Source organism: Budorcas taxicolor, chromosome 13, assembly GCF_023091745.1.
Source record: "Budorcas taxicolor isolate Tak-1 chromosome 13, Takin1.1, whole genome shotgun sequence".
Lineage (NCBI taxonomy): Eukaryota > Metazoa > Chordata > Mammalia > Artiodactyla > Bovidae > Budorcas > Budorcas taxicolor.
This window is the reverse complement of record NC_068922.1, coordinates 17,273,088-17,299,142: the sequence shown is the minus strand read 5'-3', so window position 1 is coordinate 17,299,142 and position 26,055 is coordinate 17,273,088. Positions and strand designations below refer to the sequence as shown.

Sequence of the window (26,055 nt, the reverse complement as noted above, 5' to 3'; positions counted from 1 at the left end):
ACAGAAAAATTGTATCGGGAAAAGCTTTCCCACAGTGGAGGAAATAAGAAATTTGGTCAAGGATGAAGAGTCTTACTGTGAATTTTAAACCATAAGGACATGACTTATGTAATACTCATAATGATATCTTTAGTGGACATTGTAATGACTGTGGAATCTTCCTGGAGCCTTTCAGTTCCAAAACTATATAGCCTGTATCACCTAGTTTCCGACCCCCACCCCCGGACACTTTATTTTGGTTTTTTAGAGTTGTTAAGAGGGTAGTTTTTTAAATTTTTTTTTTCTCTGTTTTGTTTTGGCTCTGCATTAAGACTAAAATAATTGTTGATATGATGAGATTTAGAAATTAAAATTCTGTTTCTCAAAATCCATATTATAAAGGGATTCTCCTGTGTTTTCTAAAGCATTCCATTAAGAGGATATTCCCAACTCTTCATCTCATTGAAGAATACATGTTTTGCCTAAAATAATAACCAGCTGGAGGAGCAGAGACTTTTAATAACTGTAGGATAAAACTTACAACATCAGATTTATTTTTCTATTTTAGTTTTTAAAAAACCTACTCAAAGTCCTTATGTCATATTCTGAAACTTCAGAATTCAGAGATTTTGTATTATTCTCATTTAAATATTCATCTTATAGACCCTGTATCAGTATAAATGAGTGAAGTTCAGAAAACAGTTGTGCACCTCCTGGAGCGTGTAGCACAGGTCGTGAATGTAAGAGTCGTTTTAATAGTTTTTGAATGTGAATTAGTGAAGAAACAAGTATAGGTAATATACTATACATAATATATCTGTTAAATCTGAATTCTGAAAATATGACTTATTTTTATATTCCCTTTTTAATATTTAGGATGTAGAAGTTCACTTGAGTTATGTTGAGGAATGAGGTCCTACATAGCATGGAAATAAATAAGAAATATGTGATTAAAAAAAAAAAAGATTACACTATATTTTTCAGTGTCCTCCGATTGTGAGCTGAGAATTTTAGATTAAAAGTTGTTGACCTTCTTTTTAGCCCCATCTTGTATTCTATTAAATATTTCTTTTCAAGCCATACATTCTCAGAATTCTGAAACCAGTTCTGTCACTTAGCAGCTATGGGATCTTGGCAAAACCTGTCTTAACTGGGTTCAAAGTAGGCAGTTTTTAAAAGTAGGGTATTTTCTTCAAAAGGGATTAGGAAATCTTCATGCAACTCATTATTAACATTAATTTTAGCAGAGTATCTCTGAGAGCCTTCCAGAGAAGTATGTGGATTGTTTATCTGGAGCTGCTGGTCCAAGAGGAAAAAAGACAGTACATGGACAAGTAGAAGGTAAGAACTGTATTTTATAGAAAAGTCATTTGACAAAACGTTGAATTAAAATGGGATTGCTGATATGTTCTAATCACCGAAGAAAATCACCTGTCAGAGACATAGTGAGGAAAAAGAGGAGGAGGGAAATTATGTATGTTATCAGGTTGCAGCCACAGATTACATTGAGAATCCAGTTTAAGGACTCAGTTATTAGTTCCTAGACTTCCTTCACAATCCAATGGTTAAGACTCTCCAATGCAGGGGGTGCAGGTTCGATCCCTGGTAAGGGAACTAAGATTCCATGTGACACATGACCCCCCCCCCCCCCCAAAATTATTAGTTCTGTTTCAAGATACTGTGCAGCCTAAGGAAGGTCAAGAAATAAGAGGCAAGAGGGAATGAAGGATGAGTGAGGCAGAGGGTACAGGGAGGAAATGAAGGAAAGGAAGCACAGGTCTGTGGGGGAGGGGGCAATAAGTAGTGAAGGTCTCCAGATAAAGGGAGAGTATTTGACATGGACGATGCATTTGAAGTGAGCTTCCAGCACCAAAACTTGTCAGAGAAGGACAGCAAAGTTTTCCCCCTCTTCCTGTTTTCCTCATTGTTAGGGAGGCATTCAGGATTGCAGTCCCTGGGCGTGCAGAGCTGTGTGTTATCCTCTGTGGAGGAGCACCAGCATAGGTGCTCAGCTGTAAATGTTTGCAAATTGGAGTCATACGAAATGTTGCTGCTTTATAGGATGGTGTCACATAGGCCAACAAAAGAGAACTAAAAAGAAGGAGTAAGCAGGGGCCGTGATACGGAGATCAAGGAACCTACAGCCTGATAGTCCACTGGAAAGCTTCCCACTTGTAATGCAGTTTCACTTTGGGGGGAAGTGTTAGAGTGAGAAAGTTGAGGCTAAGATTTCAGGAGAATAAATTAAGTTGACGTCTGTGTTAGCTCAGTTGGTAAAGAATCCGCCTGCAATGCAGGAGACCCTGGTTTGATTCCTAGGTCAAGAAGATCCTCTGGAAAAGGGATAGGTTACCCACTCCAGTATTCTCTGGCTTCCCTTGTGGCTCAGCTGGTAAAGAATCCACCTGCAATGAAGGAGACCTGAGTTCAATCCCTGGGTTGGGAAGATCCCCTGGAAAAGGGAAAGGCTACCCATTCCAGTATTCTAGCCTAGAGAATTGGACATGACTGAGTGACTTTCACTTTCACTTTTAATGTAGAAGCAGACTCCATATAGACCAGAGTTTCTCAAAGTTTAATTAGTTGCCTTTGGACCTTGTATGAAGTACACATGCTGAGCAGGAGGTCTGAGAATCTGTGTTTCTGACAAGCTCTCCGAGTAGCAAGGGTGTAGCCTTGCATTTAGAGAAGTCTGGAAGAACATTGGATAGTATAGGACATAACAGGATCAAGGAAAAGCATTATTATGTTTTTCTTTCTGACTGTGTCTATAGCCAGAGGGAAGCAAAAAGTCGTAGTCGCGATTATAGGTGTAAAATACCATTGCTAAGCAAAGAGGGAAAAAGAAGTGGTGGGGATGATCCACAGAAACAATGTAAAGGGGGAAGAATTAAGACCACAGATCCAGAGATTACTACCCTTTGGATAGGAGAGAATCTAGTGAAAGGATGAAGGGAGGAAAGTGGGCCTTAGGGAGGTGAGTTTGCAGTTGATGAGGAAACTTGAGAGAACTCCTTCTAAATGGCTTCAGTGTATTTGCACTGAAAAGAGATAAGATCATTGTTGCTCCAGAGAATACTGGAGGTAGGAGGGGGTGCTAGAAGTGGGGGAAACTCCAGCCACTCCAAGTAACTCTCAGGCATCAAAGATATGTGTTGTATTGGTATTTGTTATTCAAATTAGATTAATTTGAATATGGAGACACTGACTTTTTTCTTTTTAAGATAGCTGATTTTTTGAAAGTTGTTTTATAGAAATCCTTTGAAACATTAGCTTGATGTATCAAACCAAACTAAGTTTTAACAAAACAGGTTAATAGGGTTCATTCCCTAAATGCTAGAAATATTTTTAATAAGTACTATACTGATTTTAAAACATGCAAGATTTTCAATATCTAATCATTCTGTGGCAATTAAATTTATTATTTCCTTTTTGATAATTGTATTTCAATGTTGAGAATTTATTATACATTATTTCCTAGATGTGTTTTATATACCTTCTTCCATGAGTGGATTGAGAAACTTTAAGATGGCCCAACTAGAGGAGCCAAGACATGTAGACATACCAGTAGCCCACATGGATATGGAAAAATAATGAGTATTTTTCTGAGCCATTTTTCTACAAGTGTATATCCAGGGTAATCAGTTCATTACTCTTTCTCCGATGAGAAATGAACTATACCTTCTGGTGAACTGTCATCCCACTGTGCACTTCTTAAATGACTGGGCAGATCGAAGAACATGATAAATGCTTGTAGTATAATGGTGTAAATGATAGCTGCTATATTGCATTCAAGATATACTGGTGCATTTTACCATCAGCTTTCATGTTTATCTTCTTGGGGTCATGGTTTGCTCCTCTGATTAAGATCACTTTTCTCCTCATCAGTCGGCATGTTCACATTGGTCTGTGTGCACTTTAATATTTTATAAATTCATTGAAAACGTAATGTTACTTTTGAAATCTTAACTGCATGTTTTGTTAAACCTGTATTTCTATATTTTCTTCACTATCCATTGTGGATTCCTATGTCTGTTTTGCTGGTATCCTAACATACCCCTAAAATCAAGACACTGAAACCAAATGTATTCACTGCCAAGGCTGAGTGCGAGGATTCTGCTGAGTCCTAACTCTGCCTGGATGTACAGCTGGCTTTCATGTTTATATGAAATTAACTCTGTGTCCCTTTTGCCTTTTAGATTCTCCTGGGAAATGTCCTAATGTGAAGGTAAAAACGTTTATGTTTTTATCTTTAATTATGAACTGTGGATTGTATCATATGTACATTATTTATAAATCAACTTGTTTCCAAACCCATTCAGCCTGCAGTCTTAGTGAAAGATTCTGTTCCTAGTAAAACAGTCGGAATGAAGGATTTACAAACATCCAGTTCAGGTAAATTTTGCAATACACACTTAACTCTGGAAAGAGGGACACTGAAATATTTGAAATGCTAAGTCTTCATAGTCCTAACTTCTTTTTGCAAATTTAATTGAAGGATTTGACATACATAATCCAAATGTTATTGTTGGTATCCGTGTTTTGAAAAAAAAGATAGGTACAAGTATAAAAACAAGAAATTTTTGAAATGTAAGCTTGAACTCAGTATGTTTCCATATATGTTTTGATACCCTGAAGTTCTCAGTTTGGAACCTCTGTGCTTCTCAGGAATTCTCAGAGATTAATTATTAGACTCTAAGAGTTTTCCATTGCCCAAAAATGCTTACTTGAGCTATGACCTTTACCTAGAGTAAAGCTTCACTTTCATTTTAGTGTTGTTATCAGATGTTTTGGTTAGCAGACAGTGTGTGTGTGTGTTTGTGTATGTGAGTTTATGGTGTCTTTGATTATTGAAAGTAGGGGAAGTAATCATACTTTAATGACTATTTGATGACATAATATTTTAAAACAGTGATTTGGAAAGTTTTTGGCTTTAGGATGCTTTTATACTTTTAATACTTAAAAATTGTTGAGAATTCCAAGGAGCTTTTGTTTTTGTCTATTGATGTTCACTCTATTGGAGTTCAGTTCAGTCGCTCAGTCATGTCCGGCTCTTTGCGACCCTGTGGACTGCCGCACACCAGGTTTCCCTGTCCATCAGCAACACCTGGAGCTTACACAAACTCGTGTCCGTCGAGTTGGTGATGCCATCCAACCATCTCATCCTCTGTCTTCCCCTTCTCCTCCAGCCTTCAATCTTTCCAAGCATCAGGGTCTTTTCAAATGAATTGGTTCTTCACATCAGATGGCCAAAGTATTGGAGTTTCAGCTTCAGCATCAGTCTTTCCAACGAATATTCAGGACTGATTTCCTTTAGAATTGACTGGTTTGATCTCCTTGCAGTCCAAGGGGCTCTCAAGAGTCTTCTCCAACACCACAGTTCAAAAGCATCAATTCTTTGGTGCTCAGTTTTCTTTATAGTCGAGCTCTCACATCCATACATGACTACTGGAAAAACCAGAGCTTTAACTAGATGGACTGATACTGGCAAAAAAATGTCTCTGCTTTTTAATATGCTGTCTAGGTTGGTCATAACTTTTCTTCCAAGGAACAAGCATCTTTTAATTTCATGGCTGCAGTTACCATCTGCAGTGATTTTGGAGCCCAAGAAAATATAGCTTGTCACTGTCTCTATTGTTTCCTCATCTTTTTGCCATGAAGTGATGGGACCAGATGCCATGATCTTAGTTTTCTGAATGTTGAGTTTGAAGCCAACTTTTTCACTCTCCACTTTCACTTTCATCAAGAGGCCCTTTAGTTCTTCGCTTTTTACCATAAGGATGGTGTCATCTGCATATCTGAGGTTATTGATATTTCTCCCGGCAATCTTAATTCCAGCTTGTGCTTCATCCAGCCCAGCATTTCGCATGATGTACTTTGCATACAAGTTAAATAAGCAGGGTGACAATATACAGCCTTGACGTACTCCTTTCCCTATTTGGAATCAGTCTGTTGTTCCAAGTCCAGTTCTAATTGTTGCTTCTTGACCTGTATACAGAGGTCTCAGGAGGCAGGTCAGGCAGTCTGGTGTTTCCATCTCTTTAAGAATTTTCCAGTTTGTTGTGATCCACACAGTCAAAAGCTTTGGCATAGTCAATAAAGCAGAAGATGTTTTTCTGGAACACTCTTGCTTTTTTGATGATCCAATGGATGTTGGCAATTTGATCTCTGGTTCCTCTGCCTTTTCTAAATCCAGCGTGAACATCTGGAAGTTCATGGTTCACGTATTGCTGAAGCCTGGCCTGGAGAATTTTGAGCATTACTTTACTAGCGTGTGAGATGAGTGCAACTGTGCGATAGTTTGAGCATTCTTTGGCACTGCCTTTCTTTGGGATTGGAATGAAAACTGACCTTTTCCAGTCCTGTGGCCACTGCTGAGTTTTCCAAATTTTCACAGCATCATCTTTTAGGATTTGAAATAGCTCAACAGGAATTCCATCACCTCCACTAGCTTTTTTTGTAGTGATGCTTCCTAAGGCCCACTTGACTTTGCATTCCATTATGTCTTGCCCTAGGAGAGTGATCACACCATGGTGCTTCTCTGGGTCATGAAGATCTTTTTTGTACAGTTCTTCTGTGTATTCTTGCCACCTCTTCTTAATATCTTCTGCTTCTGTTAGGTCCATACCATTTCTATCCTTTATTGTGCTCACCTTTACATGAAATGGTCCCTTAGTATCTCTGATTTTCTTGAAGAGATTTCTAGTCTTTCCCATTCTATTGTTTTCCTCTATTTCTTTGCATTGATCACTGAGGAAGGCTTTCTTTTCTCTCCTGATATTCTTTGGAACTCTGCATTCAAATGGGTATATCTTTCCTTTTCTCCTTTGCCTTTAGCTTCTCTTCTTTTCTCAGCTATTTGCAAGGACTCCTCAGGCAACCATTTTGCCTTTTTGCATTTCTTCTTAGTTACTGCCTCCTGTACAATGTCACGAACCTCCATCTATAGTTCTTCAGGCACTCTGTCTATCAGATCTAATCCCTTAGAGTCTATTTGTCACTTCTATTGTATAATCCTAAGGGATTTGATTTAGGTCATACCTGAATGGTCTAGTGGTTTTCTCTAGTTTCTTCAATTTTAGTCTGAATTTGGCAATAAGGATTTCATGATCTGAGCCACAGGCAGCTCCGGTCTTCTTTTTGCTGACTATGTAGAGCTTCTTTATCTTTGGCTGCAAAGAATATAATCAATCTGTTTTAGGTATTGACCATCTGGTGATGTCCATGTGTAGAGTCTTCTTTTGTGCTGTTAGAAGAGGATCTTTGCTATGGCTAGTGGTTTCTCTTGGCAAAGCTCTGTTAGTCTTTGCCCTGCTTCATTTTGTACTGCAAGGCCAAATTTGCCTGTTACTCCAGGTATCTCTTGACTTCCTACTTTTGAGTTCCAGTCCCGTACAATGAAAAGGACATCATTTTTAGGTGTTAGTTCTAGAAGGTTTTGTAGATCTTCATAGAACTGTTCAACTTCAGCTTCTTCTAGCATTAGTAGTTAATTAATTAATCCAAGGGCATAGACTTGGATTACTGTGATATTGAATGGTTTGCCTTGGAAACGAACAGAGATCATTCTGTTGTTTTTGAGATTGCATCCAAGTACTGCATTTCAGACTCTTTTGCTGAGTGTGATGACTACTCCATTTCTTTTAAGGGATTCTTGCCCACTGTAGTAGATATAATGGTCATCTGAGTTAAATTCACCCATTCTAGTCCATTTTATTCACTGATTCCTAAAATGCTGATGTTCACTCTTGCCATCTCCTGTTTGACTACTTCCCATTTGCCTTGATTCATGGACCTAACTTTCCAGGTTCCTATGCAATATTGCTCTTTACAGCATCAGACGTTACTTCCATCACCAGTCCCATCCACAACTGGGTATTGTTTTCGCTTTGGCTCTGTCTCTTCATTCTTTCTGGAGTTATTTCTCCACTGATCTCCAGTAGCATATTGGGCACCCACCGACCTGGGGAGTTCCTCTTTCAGTGTCCTGTCTTTTTGCCTTTTCATACTGTTCATGGGGCTCTCAAGGCAAGAATACTGAAGTGGCTTGCCATTCCCTTCTCCAGTGGACCACATTCTGTCAGAACGCTCCACCATGACCCGTCCATCTTGAGTGGCCATACACTGGTTGGCTCAGAGTCTCATTGAGTTAGACAGGGCTATGGTCCTTGTGATCAGTTTGGTTAGTTTTCTGTGATTGTGGTTTTCATTCTATCTGCCCTCTGATAGAGAAGGATAAGAGGCTTATGGATGCTTCCAGATGGGAAAGACTGACTGAGGATCTTGTTCTGATGGGCGGGGCCACACTCAGTCAATCTTTCATCCAATTTTCTGTTGGTGGGCGGGGCTGTGTTCCCTCCCTGTTTTTTGGCCTAGAGGCCAACCTGTGGTGGAGATAGTGAAGATAATGGTGACGTCTTTCGAAAGGTCCCGTGCTTGCGCTGTTGCTCTCAGTGTCCCCATGATCACTGCAGCAGGCCACTGCCGACCCACACCTCCACCAGACACTCCTGGAAGATGAAACTAAACACATAAAGCACGGCACACAGAATCCTAACAGCTGATTCCATTAGTCATTAGAGTTTTGCTATCACATATGCTGTCTCTGAAGAACTCCACTGTGCACTCAGAACAGAATGAGAATGGAAGTGACGTTTACTGTTACTGTGAAAATAGTTTTGACCTCTTAGACCCCCGACCCAATGGGTCTCTGGACTTCAGGGGTTCTCTGGGCACACTTGGGAACCGTCATTTGAAACCATTGACGTGGTTGGATGTGAAATGATAAAGAGGCCCTTGTGCTGACACAGGATTTAAAGCTTCACTTTTACATTGCTTGCTTGTTTCTTTGACGTCTCTTAAGAAATTAAAACCTGACAGTTCCTTTTTTTAAAAGCAAATATTTCCGTGTTGCATTCATTTTTGCCTCATGGTGCTCTGTGGTCTTTGGATCCAGTGTGGTCCTAAACTTATCCTATTTTCACGTGGAAACAATTAGTGACCTACAAAGCTATGATTTCCTATATAAGTTTATGATGTTTATTCAAGGCTTAAAAAAATCAATTCTGAAGATACTGGTAATTTGAAGAAGACCGTCTCATTGTAATTAAAGCAGTTGGTGGTGGTGTTCAGTCGCTAATCGTGTCCAACTCTTTGTGACCCCATTGACTGCAGCACGCTAGGCCTCCCAGTGCCTCACCATCTCCCGGAGTTTGCCCAAGTTCACATCTATTGAATCAGCGATGCTATATAACCATCTCATCCTCTGCTTCCCCCTTCTCCTCCTGCTGTCAATCTTTCCCAGCATCAGGGTCTTTTCCAGTGAATCGGCTCTTCACATCAGGTGCCCAAGGTTTTGGAGCTTCAGTTTCAGCATCAGTTCATCCAATGAGCATTCAGTGTTGATTTCTCTTAGGATTGGCTTGTTTGATCTCTTTGCTGTCCAAGGAACTCTCAAGAGTCTTCTCTAGCACCACAGTTTGAAAGAATCAACTCTTCGGTGCTCAGCCTTCTTTATGGTCCAACTCTCACATCCGTACATGATACTGAAAAAACCATGGCTTTGGCTGTATGGACCTTTGTCGACAAAGTGATATCTTTGCTTTTTGATGTTGTCTAGGTTTGTACCATTTATAAAAGTAGTACCATTCATTAAAAGTGTTTTTAAAAACCATGGTCTCTAGAGCATACAGTATTAAAGGCGTAATTAAATGTAAAATAAGTTAGACATATATTTTGTTAATAAAATATTTGTATGTTGAAAAGAAATAATTATTAGTAAAGTTCTTATGGAATACAGACTATGTAATAGAAATTGAGTGAATCAAAGTAAGTAATACTAGAAAATTTAAAAAACAGAAGAAATGAGATACGCTAGTTAACGTCTCTTCAGGACAGTGACATGTAAGATACAATAAGCTGGGAAGGACTAGTGAGTCTGAGGGGAGCGGAGGACTTGGAACTGATTCTCTGAAGAAAGACTTTGCACAAGTTAGTCAGAGTTGTATTCTTACTCACATTCTAATAAATGGAGACTTTGTTCTCACATTTTTCAGATTTGGCTTCTACTGCTTTGAGCCTCAGGGTTGAGGCTTGTCAGAGAGCTGGGCATTTGAAAGCTGATGATCAGTGTCCATTGATGTCACAGTCAGTGACCAAAAATCAGTCAACATGCACAGAATTGGGGCAGATGGCCATCACAGATAAAGTAAAGAGGAATATTGCGGCGGTGTTTCTGGTAGGGAATTCCACGCTCCGTGACCTGTGCCAGTCTCAGCTGCCGGAAAACAGAGAAAACAAACAAGGTAATGCAGGAGCCCAGAGCACTCAGCCGTGCGCCACCTGGGCACAGCCTTCCCATCATTCTGACGCTTCCAAATTAGAGATTTTGTGGCAAAATCTACCTTGTGCTGACTCCTTTCATGGAGCCTATAGCCAATACCAATAAATACCTCTTGGCAAGATGTTTGCATTCTCCCTCTGACCATAGTAATACAATAAATAATAAAGAGAGTTAGGAGAAAGTAAGTTCATTTTGGCTAGTATTTAGCATACACCTGAGAGTGAGTGGCAGGATTATGTTTAGAACTCTGGGACTAGTTGGGAGACCTAGGTAGACAGAGATTGCCTTCTCAAAATGTGACTTTGTAGCGATATTTTTATATAGCTCTAAATTCATATTAGTTATCATTATATTCAGTATAACTGCAAAAGCAGCTCTGAAACCAAATATTAAAATATTTCTTTTGTTTTCTATGACTTCATATATTTTAGAATTGGCTTTCCCAGTGGTAATGGGATTCATGGGAAATTTGCTACATAGTACCTCCTTCTCAGCTCTGTCCATATAATATCAACTTGTTTTATTATTTGTGGTGAATTAAGAGTTCACAAGGGATGTTGGTTTGAAGGAGTGCTGTATCATTAAAAGCAGTATACAGAAGGTCAATTCTGCTTCTACTAGGATGCCCAGTCTATTAAGTAACCAGTCTAATAACGTGTTGTTCATAAATACTAATTAATTTAGTGCCTTTATCAGTCATGTGGTCAGGGCTATGGTAAGAAATCATACACTGTTTCTTTTTACACTCCTGTAGTTTTTTTGTTTCTATCCTCACCTTTGCATTTACAAACGATTCTAAGTTATCTCCTAGAATAGTGACTGCGAGTTCTAAACTCGAAGTGTTTGTCTTTTTTTTTTTTTTATTAAATCTATACAACTGAGTCATTTACTCTTGTTTCTCCGTGAGCTTGGTAAGTCCAGGAAACACAGATTCAGATAAAACGGCTACACGAGTCCCTCCAACACTGGACGGTGTGAAATTGGAAAACTACAAAATAAATAGAAGCAACTTCAGTCAGTTCATGTTGTTTTTCTTCTCAGTCGATATCTTTTATAAAATAACAAGCAGAGTCCCAGTTCAGTTCAGTTCAGTCGCTCAGTCGTGTCCGACCCTTTGTGACCCCATGAATCTCAGAATGCCAGGCCTCCCTGTCCATCACCAACTCCCGGAGTTCACTCAGATTCACATCCATCGAGTCAGGGATGCCATCCAGCCATCTCATCCTCTGTCGTCCCCTTCTCCTCCTGCCCCCAATCCCTCCCAGCATCAAAGTCTTTTCCAATGAGTCAACTCTTCGCATGAGGTGGCCAAAGTACTGGACTTTCACCTTCAGCATCATTCCTTCCAAAGAAATCCCAGGGCTGATCTCCTTCAGAATGGACTGATTGGATCTCCTTGCAGTCCAAGGGACTCTCAAGAGTCTTCTCCAACACCACAGTTCAAAAGCATCAATTCTTCGTCGCTCAGCTTTCTTCACAGTCCAACTCTCACATCCATACATGACCACTGAAAAAACCATAGCCTTGACTAGATGGACCTTTGTTGGCAAAGTAATGTCTCTGCTTTTGAATATGCTATCTAGGTTGGTCATAACTTTTCTTCCAAGGAGTAAGCATCTTTTAATTTCATGGCTGCAGTCACCATCTGCAGTGATTTTGGAGCCCCCAAAAATAAAGTCTGACAGTTTCCGCTGTTCCCCCATCAGAGTCCCAGGATTTGTACATAATGGTTTCTTAAAGATTTATTCTATATTAGACCCTGAAAGTTTTATATCCTAAATATTTCTGGAAACACTCCCTCAGTTCAGGTCTGCATCACCTTTTTTTCCCCACTGTTAATGCCTTCAGGTTCATCTTCCTCGTTTTATTTCTGTGCTCTTCAGTTTCGTCCCTCCCTGGGCGTTTAGTCACCAATCTCAAAGCACACGTGACCATGAAGCACTCTAAATCACGTTAATGTCTAGGCCTCTTAAAGCGCCATTGGTGCTTTCATAATCTGACTTCTGCGCGACTCTCCATCTCTCTCTTTCTGTCCTTTGCCCTGGAATTCTGAACTGCTGTTGAGGCCCCCTCACCTGTTCTGCTGTTGTTGTACAATCGCTCAGCCGTGTCTGGCTGTCTGTGGCCCCATGGACTGCAGCACACCAGGCTTCCCTGTCCTTTACCATCTCCCAGAGCTTGCTCAAACTCATGTTTATGGAGTTGGTGATGCCATCTAACCATCTCATCCTCTGTTGTCCCCTTCTCCTCCTGACTTCAATCTTTCCCACCATCAGGGTCTTTGGATCCAGTGAGTCAGTTCTTCACATCAGGTGGCCAAAGCAGTGGAGCTTTAGCGTCAGCGTCAGTCCTTCCAATGAATATTCAGAACTGATTTCCTTTAGGATTGACTGGTTGGGTCTCCTTGCAGTCCAAGGGACTCTCAAGAGTCTTCTCCAACACGACAGTTTGAAAAGCATCATTTCTTTGGTGTTCAGTCTTCTTTATGGTCCAACTCTCACATCCACACATGACCACTGGAAAAACCACAGCTTTGACTAGACAGACCTTTGTCAGCAAAGTAATGTCTCTGCTTTTGAATATGCTGTCTAAGTTTGTCATATCTTCTCTTCCAAGGAGCAAGTGTCTTTTAATTTCATGGCTGCAGTCACCATCTGCAGTGATTTACGAGCCCAAGAAAATACAGTCTGTCACCATTTCCATTGTTTGCCCATCTCTTTCCCACGAAGTGGTGGGGCCAGATGCCATGATCTCCGGTAGTCCCTGTCCCTGTACTTTGACAGATATCTACCCTGTCGTGCGTGTGCTTCTCTCACCATCTTGCTGCAGCGTTAAGTGCTCTCCCTTTCTTGCCCTCTGTTCCCTTGGAGTCTCCGCTCAGGCATTATCTCCAGAAAAGCCATCCCTGACACCTTTTATCTACATTTTTCTTTAAACTACGGTATCTAGTACTGAGCAGAAACCCGAGAAATAGTTATTGAATAAAAGAAATAAAGACTATTTATACCAAGGTGATTTTTAAAAATTTATTTCTTTATTGAAGGATAATTGCTTTACAGAGTTTTGTTGTTTTCTGTCAAACATCAGCATGAATCAGCCATAGGTACACATATATCCCCTCCCTTTTGAACCTCCCTCCCATCTCCCTCACCATCCCACCACTCTAGGTTGATACAGAGATCCTGTTTGAGTTTCCTGAGCCATACAGCAAATTCCCGTTGGCTGTCTATACCAAGGTGATTTTTAAGAGCTTGTCCTGTGCAATTTAGGAGCCAAGAGGATTGACGTGTGAGGAAATAATTTACAGTTCAGAAGTGTGTCTATCACTAGGAAAATCTAGAAAGATAACACTAGAAAAATCTTTAAAGTACTAAGGTAGCTACAAGGAAAGAGACACGTTTTTATCTGGGGAAAGATAGCTGTAATCAAAGACAATTTCACAAAGCAGGTTGAGTCTTAAAAGATGAAAAGTAACTTGTCAAAAGAGTACAGGGAAGCATTTCAGATTAAGGAACTGATAAAAGCATAAAAAGTAAGAGGAACTTTGTAACCCATGAGTAATGTTGCAGTTGAAGCTTGGCATGTTGTTAAAAAGGTACTATTATGAAAGAGAGAAGAGAATGTATTGTGACTTTATATGTCTGTCCTGTATTTTGAAATTTTGTTTGGTTTCTGATTGTTTTGTTCACTGATGTTTGGATGAATCTGTGACTGAATCTTTGAGCTGTTTGTGTGCCTGTAACCTGGTGACATGTAGTATTTCCCAAAGGATTTGGTTGAAATTTTTAGATCATTGGAAGTATTTCTTAAAGAAGTAGATATTCAGCTGAAGATTAAGATTGACTTAATCTGTCATTTGATACAATGTTTTAGATCTATGTTTTAAATGAAGATTATGTCTTTTATCTAAACATTCTAAGTAATTTTAACTAAACATACAGATTTGTCAGCAGAACTAGACTTGGAAATGATATCAGAGGAAGCACAAGAAAAACTTGATGGAGATGAAAATAACCATTCACGGGTATGTAAAACTGTAAATTTCAATTTCTGGTTTAATACTATATGAGAAAATGTGTATCAAACAAGGCAAATTAGAATGGAAAGGTAAGTTAAAACCCATCACAAATGAGTTAAAGCAGAAGTTTGGTGAAATTTGTGAGAAATACCAAATTACCATTTGTCCTGAGGAGATTCACTACGTGATAACCCTAAAGAAGGAGTAAACAAAAAGGAAATATCTCCTAATATGACAAATAATATACTTGATTGTGAGGGAAAAGATGCATTTGGCGTATCTTTGTCTCTAGTATTCCAAGCATTTCCTGAACAAAAAGAACCAGTCTTGAAAATTTTTCCCATTGTCTGTAAACTCTGGGTCCCCGGGATATGCTTGTTGGTCGTCTTCAAAGCTTTGCTTCACTGAAAATAAAGTAGACATTGAGAATGATCAACTGGACATTGAACATGTGTTTATCAAAATTGAGGAGAGTTTTTATAATGATACAGAAAATAAAAAGGTAGCAGACCCAGTAGTTACATTTGAAGTGAAAGAAGACCAAGAGTTTGATATGCAGATGTCACAAAACATGAGGCAAAATCCTACTAATCGGAAATTAGACATCCGACAGACACATCAGTCTAGTCTGTGGCTTGTCTGCTCCGGGAAGATGAAACACATTATTCAAATAAAAAGTCACGGTACTCCTGCTGTTGTTACGAATACTGATCAGAAAGGCAAACCAATACAGGACTGGTTCCAGAAGCCACTGCATGTGGATAATTGTAGTGCTAGTAAGGATGAAAGCATGGAACTCGAATTAGAAAATGGGAATTCTTCACCAAAAAGTCACAGAGCATCCAAAGTGTATGTAAAGAAAGAATTACAGAAGGATATGCAGAAATTTAAGAATGAAATAGACATGTTCCAAGTAGAGTTGCTGGCTTTGGAAAAGTAAAATTCAACTTTCGAAAGAGGTAGAGGTTCATTTGCTCTTGCTTTAGTTTTTCTCTTAATGATCTGGTCCATTTGATTTTCCACTTACGAATAAAGTGGGGTCATCTAAATAGGTAATTGTGTAGAAATAGATTATTTCTGCCATCACAATAATAAGAATTCGGGAAACAATTTTCATGGCTTTTGTCCTTCAATCAATCTAATATCTAATTCTGTCTCTGTCAGTCTTTGATGTGAACTGGGAAACTCATTTAGCTATGTACCATGTGATCTTCTGAGCCAGAATAAGCACCAAGGAAATTGCTTAAGAAGTATAATCAGATAGGGTTTTGCAGTTTTTTTTTTTTCTTTAACTCTGTTGGATTAAGTATGTTGTATTTCCATAGAATGGGAAGAAAGCAGTGACTGAGAGAAGGGACATAAACACGTGTTCCCTCTAATCTCTTCATTGTGGTTGAATATGTGTGATCTTCTCTGCTTTCAATAGTCACTGGGCACTTAGATTTCCAGCATGGCTGCTTCAGGATCTTTTTAAATGCATGTACTCCCACATATGCTTTAATCACCACTCTCAGATGTTTATTTTGAGACAGACCTTTCCATTATGGTTTTTACTAAAATGTAGTAAGTTTTGACATGTGTGATTTTGTCATACAGGTTGTGTGTGTGTGTGTGTGTGTGTGTGTGTGTGTGAAAGTTGCTCAGTCGTGTCTGACTCTTGGCGAGCCCTTGGACTGTAGCCTGCCAGTCTCCTCTGTCCTTGGAATACCAGAGTGGGTAGCCGTTCCCTTCTCCAGGGGATCTTCCCTACCCACATCTCCCGCATTGAAGGTGGATTCTTTAATATTTGAGCCACCAGGGAAGCCCATAGGTAGTATAAACCCTCAGCTAAAAAGAAAAAAAAATTAAGTCTTTATTTCCAAAGGAGAAAACTGAGTTTTGAGATGCTGTGAGATTTTTCTTTCTTCAGTAATAAGTTTTTAAAATTGTTTGTTTGCTCTTTTGTGTAAGAGGTGCTTTGACTGAATTTGAACAATAGACAAGGAAAAAAAAAAAAACAAAAAAACTCTATGTATTCTCCTGTTTAAAAAAAAAGGAGATGAGCCCTATCCCCAACTAAGGCATTTAAAAATACTGTGCCAAAGTCACACTTTTAACTTATCTGATTAATCTGATGAATTTGGTAATTTATCACATTCAAGGTTACAGAATTGTATCATTTCTTTTGGTGCCATAAAATGCTAGGGAGTGCCACTTTAGGGGCTTTGAACAAAACCTTGAACTTTTTTGAATTTTATTGCTGTTTTTGGTAAATAGTGGGGCGACAGTAGGCAATTATTTCTATACCGTCTGGCTGTAAGGTTTGACGGTTATTGCATGTGGAATTGGGAAGCATTATTTATATTCCAGAATTCCACACTAACTAACAACTCCTCAGTTTCATTCTGCTCCTTGTGTTTTGGTAAACTTTGGTTCATATATTTTAGTGAACACCATCACTTTTTTGCTATCTCCTGGATCCAAGTGAAAAAAAGAATTGTGAAAGGCAGAGGGAAAAGAATAGCTTTAGTGCAGAAAGAAGAATGTTTCCTTTCTGTCTCTGAGGCACTAAGATGTCACATCCTCTCCATCTGGCTGTTTAAGGAAAATCCAGGTGGTAAAGACCGAAGAGGCCAGATTTTGTGTCTTTGTCTTTTTATTTCTGTCTCCGCCATTCAGATGGGGAAGACTGAATGTGAATAATTGCATCTTATGAAGAAAGCCATTTTTGAAATTTTGGGAATTTTGTTTCTTTTCCTCAAACAGAAAGGAGCAGATTTTACAAAAATTTCAGTGACTTTTAAGTGGTAAAATAAGCACAAAAATGTTTTTATCACTTAAATTCAGGGCAAACGCTGAGGCAAGTAACAAAATTGAAAACAAAGATGTTTATAATAAAGAAGTAGCAATTATTCTTAGTGTCAAACTTTCACTAAAGGTTCAAGAAGAAAAGAAGCACGAAAGTAGTGAAGTGGAAGTATCAGACAACGAATGTGATGCTGCTGATGAGAGTGGATTGATTCAGCAGAGAAAGAGTAGAAGAAACAGCAGCCAGGAGTTTCCTGCTACGGAGAATGAAGATTTTGATAGGTAATCCTGTATCAATATTTAACATCAGGTCATTTGTTATTTTCCTATAAAGTAATTTCTAACTTGAACTAATGTTTGTGATTTACACATTTTACATTTTACTAGGGATATAGTTATTTTTAATACTCTTGTCCTTTAGCCTTAATACTAGAGTTACTTTGTTAACATACCACCATGTTACAGTATTAGAGTATTCTGGATTTGAATGCATACTTGACTTAACCAGTGTGTTGTATATTTAAATTTATTTTATGTCACTAATGAACATCCTTTCGTTTCAGTTTGAGGACTTCTTTCAGCATTTCTTATGAGGCCGGACTAGTGGTGATGAACTCCCTCAGGTTTGCTTTGTCTGGGAAAGTTTTTATTTCACCTTCATTTCTGAAAGACAACTTTTCTGTTTAGAGTACTCTTGGTTGGCAGTTTTTTTTCTCCTAGCACTTTGAGTATGTCCATGGATGGAGGCCAAATTGCTATTGGTGGCAGGAGAACTGACGAGGCACCTGCTTTTCATCCAAGATGCTCTTGTCACCCCATCACGTGGGTGGTTTAAAACTAAACTCCCCCCCAACTCTGGCCAAATATTTCCTTGGTTTCTTCCTTCATAGTATATGTGCCTCACGTCATTTAAAATACCACCTAAGTTAAGTGTGGCTTTTTTCTGTGAATTCTCTTTTTCCTTTATTTCTGGCTGCGCTGGGTCTCTGCCGCCGCAGTGCCCGGGCTTCTCAGTGTGGGGGCTTCTCTGGATGCTGAGCGTGGGCTCTGGGTGCTGGCTGCAGTAGCTGTGCAGCACGGGTTTAGTTGCCCCATGGCATGTGGGATCTTCCCTGACAAGGAATTGAACCGGTGCCCCCTGTATTGGCAGGTGGACTCCAAAGCACTGGACCACCAGGGAAGTCCCTAAATTCTCCATTATTATATTTAGAAGCAAAACAAAAAATATAGTATAGCTCTAATTATGACTCCCATGTTGAAGAGTCAAGGCAGTGGACTCCAGGTTTTCAGTGTAGCCCTTGAGGTTCTTCCCAATGTCTTTTCAGATGCATCTCTCTACTTTCTTCCATGTATTTTGTACTTTTCCTTCTAGGTTCCTTGGAAACAACCCAGATGCCCTGTGCCTGATGTGTGTGCTCACATTCGAATCTCCAAGTAGAATGATTTTCTCCCTTTTCTCTTTCTCATGACCTCCTTTCTTCACTTCTTCTGTAAATCCTTCCTTATTCCACTTATGACTTTCATATGTCAACTCTTATATATCATATTGTATCATAATTGTGTATCTGTGTTTGAAGGAAGAATTTGTTTTCTTGCATATGGTTGGTACTTCATAACTGTTTTGAGGGTTAATCAATGACTTAAGATGGATAAGAGTTGGAATTTTACAAGAATTGTTTTTTTGTTCTTTATGAATTGAATTATTAGAAAACATTGGCTTTTTTGTGAATTTTTTAAAAGTAGCGACCCTGGTGTGCACAGGAAGAAAGTAAAGAAAAATAACAATGCCAAACGGACACCAGAAGACTGTGTGATTGCACCGATATTTGAAAACACCGATTCACTGACTGGTGGTCTGCTGCACGTGAATGATGACAACAGAGTGAATCAAGATGATGACAGGTACATTCTACAAATTCTTTGTTTGTAGGGTAAGTAATATTAGCTCTGAGTACCTCTGGAAATAGAGCAGCATAATACACTGTACAGGCCAAAACAAGACATTCCTCAACTCTAGTGGACGAACCATAGTTGAACGTTGCTGAAAGGTTACGGTGAGGACCAGTGACTTTGGCTGGAAGTCTTCCAGTGAAGAGTCCCCTTGCAAGCTGGACTGTAGTGAATGCACGTAAACAGCTCCGTAGGGAATATTATTGGGACAGGCAATGAAGAACTGGATGGTAATTGAAGAGGAATGTGGAGTTCAAAGGAGTTTCTTGTTTTATGTTAAGAGGGGAGCTTTTAGAGTGTGTATGCTGTTGGAAATGAGCCAGCAGAGGATGTGTTTATTTAATCTTGTTTGCATTTTCAGTATTAGAAAGCTTATTGATTGTATGACATTATCTTTATTACAGTGAACTAATTGTATATAATACTTCTGCTCATATGTAGTTTTATGGTAAGGGCTTGTTCATTGGTTCTGAGGTGTAATATTCCTATATAATTGAATATGCAGATGACTAAAGTTAATTCGATCACACGTAGATTTTCAAAAATTACATAATTGTGAATTTACAAACACTTAGGCTATACTGAATAGGATTTGATAATTCCTTGATGATTCTGGTTGATAGTAACTTTGTGAGTAGCTATAATTTTGTAAAGTACTCTGAAACATCACATCGTATTAACTTCATAGTTGTTTATAGATTCCAGGGAAAAGGGGAAGATTTTGTTTATATAAAATAGAAAAAAAATATTAACAATCTTTCACAGATTATTGCTTTTGGATGATAAAGATCTAAATGACAAAAACCATGCTTCCTGTATTAAGAGTGTCATTAACACACATTGTGTGCTCAATAAGTGGATGTCAGGTGCATGAAGAAACAGCAGAATGGGTGAATGAATGCCTATTGATGAATTCCTTTACGAAAAACAAATCTTTATTGAAAGTAGATATCCAGACTTGCCTACATCTGGTCTTTTTATTTATTGAGAAATACGTTTTAAGATTCAGGAATGATTATAGTTATAGCTAAACATGGAATAATGCTATAGATTCATTCGCCATCATGTTACTTAAAAACACTTTTCAATATTACTTTCTCAGCATATTTTGGAAGAGGAGTTTTGAAACCAGATCTCCTGGGTTTGAATTCTGGATCTGTTGGTGATGTGCTGTGTGGGCTTGGGCGAGTTCCTCAGCCTTTCTGTGCTCCATTTCTTTTTCTGCCTATCTCCCAGAATGACTGTGAGGATTAAAATGCCTTTAAGACATGTCAAGTGCTTATAATAATGCATAGCAATTGCTTAGGAAGTCCTCAAAAAGCTAATATCATGGTTTTTCAAAATGGGTTTCCTTCTTAGGAGGACTTCAGGAATATCTCCCAGATAGGTTTTATTGCCATAAAAATTAGTTCTTCTTGAAAATGACAGGTGCAAAAAACTCTGGTATGCTGCTTTCTATCACATAACGCAAGTAACGTTATGTTTTTCCTTTGCCTTGGATCTAAATTTAATGCTTTATTAATATTACTGATATATTTTCTTTGTCCTTTAATGCTTCTCTTACTGATTGTTGTATCCTTGTATAGAAAATTACTTACCAATGCAGAATTTCTCTAAAAGAGAAAAGTTTAGGTATTGTTTGTATTTTTGAGTATTTACTATTAGCCTGAAAATAATCATTTGTTTTTTTAGGCCTGCGAGAAAAACACCATATGAAAAGAAGAAGGTATAGTAAAAAAAAAAATGAACTTTAAAAAATATTTTCCTAGTAAAAAATACTTTTTAAAAGGAATAGTTGCAAAATAGAAAATCTTCCTTTGTTGTAGAGAACTTTACTTTAAACACATCATTTAGAAACACTACTGATAAAGTTATCCTTTTGATAAAAATCTGTTCTTTTAAGAAGTGTCTGTTTTTGTTTTGATAAAGAGATTTATCACCTCTGTACACTTAATATATTTTATACATATTTTAAGGACATTGTGAGACAGTATTATTTATGTATAGGTCAAAGAACAAATTAATTATGTGAACCACCTGGATGACTTAACTCAGTCTTCTGAGACTGTTTCTGAGGATGACGACGTGCTTTACTCTACAAATTCCATGTTGCAAGTAGAACCACTTGGCTTGGAGCATAAAGGTAGGACCACAGTGTAAATATTAACAGAAAGCCTGTTTGTATATAGAGTAGTGATAATATGCACATCTTATCTAGTACTGCTCTAGAGCCAGGGATATGTTACAGTGCTGTGCATCTCAGAAGTAGGTTCTGTATTAAAAGAACATGAAAGTGAATGTATACTCTAGCCACAGGCCTGTGATCCTTCTCACTCACTGAACCTTCTGTTGACTCTTCTTTCCTGTGCCTTCACTCACGGTCATGTTAGCATCATTTTCTTCCTAGAATAACTGAAATAATCTCAGAACTTCTTTCCCTGCCGCTCCACCTTGAGGAACCTCAGTCTGCACAGCAACTTTAATTATTAACTATTTTTAAAAATTCAGATCTCATCATGTAATCCAAGTATTGCTTCCCCTTGCTGCATGGTTAAAGGTCACAATTGTCTAGCTTCATCTGGTTTTATTTTTTACCCTTTGTTCTACATGAATTTTAGAATCTGCGTGTCAGTTTCCTAAAATGTCTGCTGGTCTTAACGTTTTCATTTTCATTCAGTTCAAAATACTTTGTAATTCTTCTTTTCATTACCTCTTTGATCCAAGGGTTATTTAGATCCGTGTGATTTAGTTTCCAAATGTTGAGAGTTTTCCAGAGATCCTTCTGTGCTCTTGCTTCTCATGATTTGTTAGGTGCATCCAGAGGGGCCCTGGGGCTAGGGCTGATTATTTCCTGCCTTGGAGGCAAGACCTTACTGACTACCCTGTTCATTCTACTGTAAGGAGAAGTTTTTCCAGCCTGGCCCATGAGAATAGATAGAATTTCCAGGACTGAGTGAGCACCAGTCACAGGTTCCAACAGTCTTTTCAGATGGTTTCTCCCTGGTCTCAGGTGGTTTCTCACAGATGGGTGCTCTTCGTTCCTCTGCTGAATACCCGAGGGGCTCCTCCTCAGATCTGCAGGGTCCTTTTTCTCTCTGTCCCACTCTCTCCTCTCCGTGGTTCTGATCTGTGATCTCTGCCCACTTTGGTTTCACCAGACTGTCAGCTTCATCACCTCCTGTCAGGGAGTCTGGCTGACTCAGCTTCTGTTCCTTCTCCCCGCGTCAGGGCCTGGAAATTCTCTCCAGGCAGTGAGCTGGGGCGTTCCTTAGGCTAACCTCCTGTATTTACAGGATCAATGTCCTTCACTCCCTGAAGTCCTTTGTCATGAGAATCATTGTTTAATGTATTTTGTCAGCGTTGTTTTTGCTTGCTCCTCTCAGGAAGGTAAATCAGTCGCTGTTCACTCTGTCTTGGTTAGAAACACAAGGCAGCTGGAGATTGTTCACCGGGTTGGTCCTACTGCTCTGCTTCCTCCTTCCTGCTCATCCTTCATTTCTCAGTGTGACATCTCTTCTGCAGGGAAATCTTTCCTGGACCCAGTCTCTGTCAAGTTCTGTTATGTGATCATAGAACTCTCTTTTCTTAGAGTATCTATCTGAGTTCACAATTATTTTATTTGTCTTTCTCTTCTACTAGACTTCAAGCTAAACAAGAGCCAGGGGAGTCTGTTTTATCTGCAGAGCTTAGAATAAAGTCTTCCACATTATAGACATGAATGTGAAAGGCACAGTCCTTTATACTCAAAAATTACTCACATAATTTTTTTTTGTTTCTATCTTTGTTTTCTTCATCATGCAGATTCTGTTAGCTTGTTGAAAATTCAACATACAATTCTTTCGCATGAAAGATTAGTAGATTTTCAAAGAAGCCACTGTGAACTACTTAGAAGAGAATTTTTCAGAATGAAAAGTAAGGTTCGTGGGCTACAGAAAGAGCTGTCAGAAACCAAAGAAGTGACATCACGGTTAGAGCATCAGAAAGTGGAGTGGGAACGAGAGCTCGGCAGCTTGAGGTACTGTACATCTCGCTTTTAAAGAAATATGTGAACTATTGTTTCCTTTAATACTGCAGGGATGTAGACATGTTATAAGGACTAACTTATCCTCTAGGATTTTACAGGGGAGAAAGTGTTACTAGTATTGTGGAGTGTGAAATTCTTGGAAATAATATAGCAGGTTCTTAACAGTGAATGCTTCTAATAACTTAAGGCATATTTTTCCAATCAACATTTTCATGACCATACAGGAGTCCACCATAATGGAAATCCCATTAAATATTTACCAAATTGACTTTCAGTTGTTTTTCACTTTTCTGTATTCTATTTAATACTGCAAGGAACACCTTTTCTATAAATTCATTTCTACCTTTCTAATTAGTTTGAATACATTTTCTTTAATAATGTTGTATTATTTGGTTAAAGTATGAGAACTTAAAAAAGGTCTGTGATCTGTATTTCTAAAGTATTTTTAGGAAAGTTTATATTACTTTACATTCCCACCCGCAGATGTATGAAGTAGCCATTTTTCTCAAGAGAAAATGAAAACAATTTTATGCAGTTTTATTCTTAACCCTCTGTCGGAAAACAGTGACCGTTATTAAGTGCTTTTCATTGCATTCCCCTCACATTTACTATTTTAAACATTGTGAAGAGGGAACGAAAGTTATTGCAGCAGTGAATAATCTCATGATTTTCTAAGAAGAGCTTTAAATTTGCAGATTCACCTTAAAGCAAGAAGAAGAGAATAGAAGAAATGCCGAGATGTTGCATGAAAAAATGAGGGAGCATTTAAGAAGAAAAGAAGATGAATATAGTAAAGAAGCTAAAGTGAAACAGCAACTAGAATTCACTTTCCAAGCAGTAGAGATGAAACTGAAGACTGAGAGAAATGATCTGAATCAGGTAGAGTAATCTTTGGTGAAAATTTCAAATTTCTAACACGATTTCATCAATATTATTTATAATATCCCCTTTTTAAAAAAACACCATTTTATTTAGTGTCATTTTGTTTAGTGTTATAGGAAATTTTAGGTTAATTGTTAAAAACAAAAGAAAAGAAATTCAAAATTCCCAAGGTAATAAGGCCAGAAATAAGAATTGTATGATCCTGACATGCTGGGTGCACTTTTTTGAGCAGAGGGAGGAAGAGGTCACATCAGTAGCTCACACAATAGATCCTGAGAAAACCACAGGGTTGAGAATGGTGTAGAAACTGGTGTTAAGCTCTCAGCCCACCTCAGGCAACCGATCCTTCAGCTTTGACGGACCACTGGTGAGTGAATAGGTCTAGAAGAGAAGGGGCGCTGGGAGGGACCATCGTGCCTAGTTTTACATCAGGTTGCCTCTGGCCTTCAATCTGGCAGGTGGCTGAGGGTCGTGGGCCCCCTCCCTCTGTGCCTGTCAGCCCTCCAGGCCACCTGCCCCATGAACAGCTCAGAGCTGGCTCCAGCTTTCCCAGCTGCATTCTCCCTCACAGCAGAGTCTTCAAGGACAGTTAACTGGCGTCCTCGAGAGGTGCAGGAATTTTTTTCCAGCAGTTGGTAGAAACCAGACACTCATGAAGTTGGTTGTCCTTCATTCTGAAGAGTTTCGAGTGGCATCTCAGAGCAGAGGAATTTGCTCCCACACCAGATGTCCCTCTCAACCATGGACCGGGTCCCATCCCTGAGGTCCTAGCAGCAGATCTCCCACAACGAAAAGCCCTCGGGAAAAGCTCGGGAAAGTAGTATTTGTAATTCAAATCCATTTGTCTAGAGCAGTCAGGTAGTGACATATGATGGCCTCATCCCGGGAGAGGCCTTTAGTATTTTCCATAGGAATCGATCTCAGATCTTTTGTGACTATCTCAGAGGAGCCAGGACCCTGATTGCGGTTTAGGCAAGGAAGACCATGTGTGGTCCACCATCGACTGCGCTACCCGACCAAGTCCCTCTGCTTTGGAGTGAATGTGTCGGTCACTCCATGCACGTCATCACCTTCAGTGTCTGAATCAGAGTCCATTCTTGGCTCCACTGTCATTTCTTTAACCAATACCCTATCAACGACCTTTTCACATCACTTACTGTTTTTCATTTTGTAAAAACTGCGACATCAGTTGTAAAAACACTTTGAACACTTTGAAAAGCTGTTTCTTTAGAACAACTTTGCCTCCCCCCCAATACCAAGAGTTGGGGGAATAAACTCTTCTACTAACAATAGATATTCTGGGTTTTGGTAATGATTTCACTTCCTCGGTTGATCACTAGGTTAGTTTATCACTTCCCTTGATGGTAAGGAGGAAACTATAGGCAGTTCAGAGGCCACATTTTAGATGTCATTCTTCTGCTTGTGAGAAAATGAGCACTCTGCTCTGTGAGTGTCCTGATTCAGTACAGAGAACTTTTGAAAACAGTGGTAGAAATGCCATAATATATATTTAGTGATAGTTATTAAGTGTTTTTCATTGTATTTTCCCCATCTTACTATTTTAAACATTATAGAGAGATCATGAAAGTTATTGCAGCAGCAAATAATCTCATAGTTTTCTAAGAGCTTTCTAAATTTTACCTTATTTAACCATTAGTGTATGTACCATGAATGAAATAGGAAGCTTATTTTGTACTGATATGTTTGTATTAGAGACATGTGGTTTGATGTAAGAAGACTAGTAGAGTCCAAAGACCTGGCGAAAAGGCTGCAGCTTACTCATATTTTTATAACTTTTTCCTTTCCAGAATCACTATAGCTAATGAGTTAATTCATGTTTGTAGAAGTGCTTAATACAGTTGTCAATAGGTGTAATTCTTGTAATTGCCTATTAAAATGTTAGAAGGTAGCATATTCTCAAGGAAAAACTTTTTGTATAAAATTAGTCTATACAGAGTTAAGGCTCTTACTATGAAGTAGATGTATAGGCGGTATCAGATGCAGTGTTTATAAACCTAGCAAGTGGTGGTGTTTATTGAATTATAGTTGATGAACAATATTCTGTTAGTTTCA

At 38.8% G+C, this 26,055-nt stretch overlaps 1 protein-coding gene across 1 annotated transcript in view; it reads left to right on the top strand.

Annotated features, from left to right (window-relative positions):
* Positions 1-26,055, top strand: part of LOC128058645 (ankyrin repeat domain-containing protein 26-like) — a 103,155-nt gene that overhangs the window by 17,833 nt on the left and 59,267 nt on the right. Inside the window, 11 exon segments of the mRNA XM_052651138.1 lie at positions 1,224-1,320; positions 3,461-3,558; positions 4,178-4,207; positions 4,302-4,374; positions 14,263-14,345; positions 17,257-17,408; positions 18,867-19,028; positions 20,769-20,802; positions 21,084-21,219; positions 22,878-23,091; positions 23,796-23,979. Of these exon segments, the coding sequence (XP_052507098.1) occupies positions 1,224-1,320; positions 3,461-3,558; positions 4,178-4,207; positions 4,302-4,374; positions 14,263-14,345; positions 17,257-17,408; positions 18,867-19,028; positions 20,769-20,802; positions 21,084-21,219; positions 22,878-23,091; positions 23,796-23,979 (1,263 nt within the window).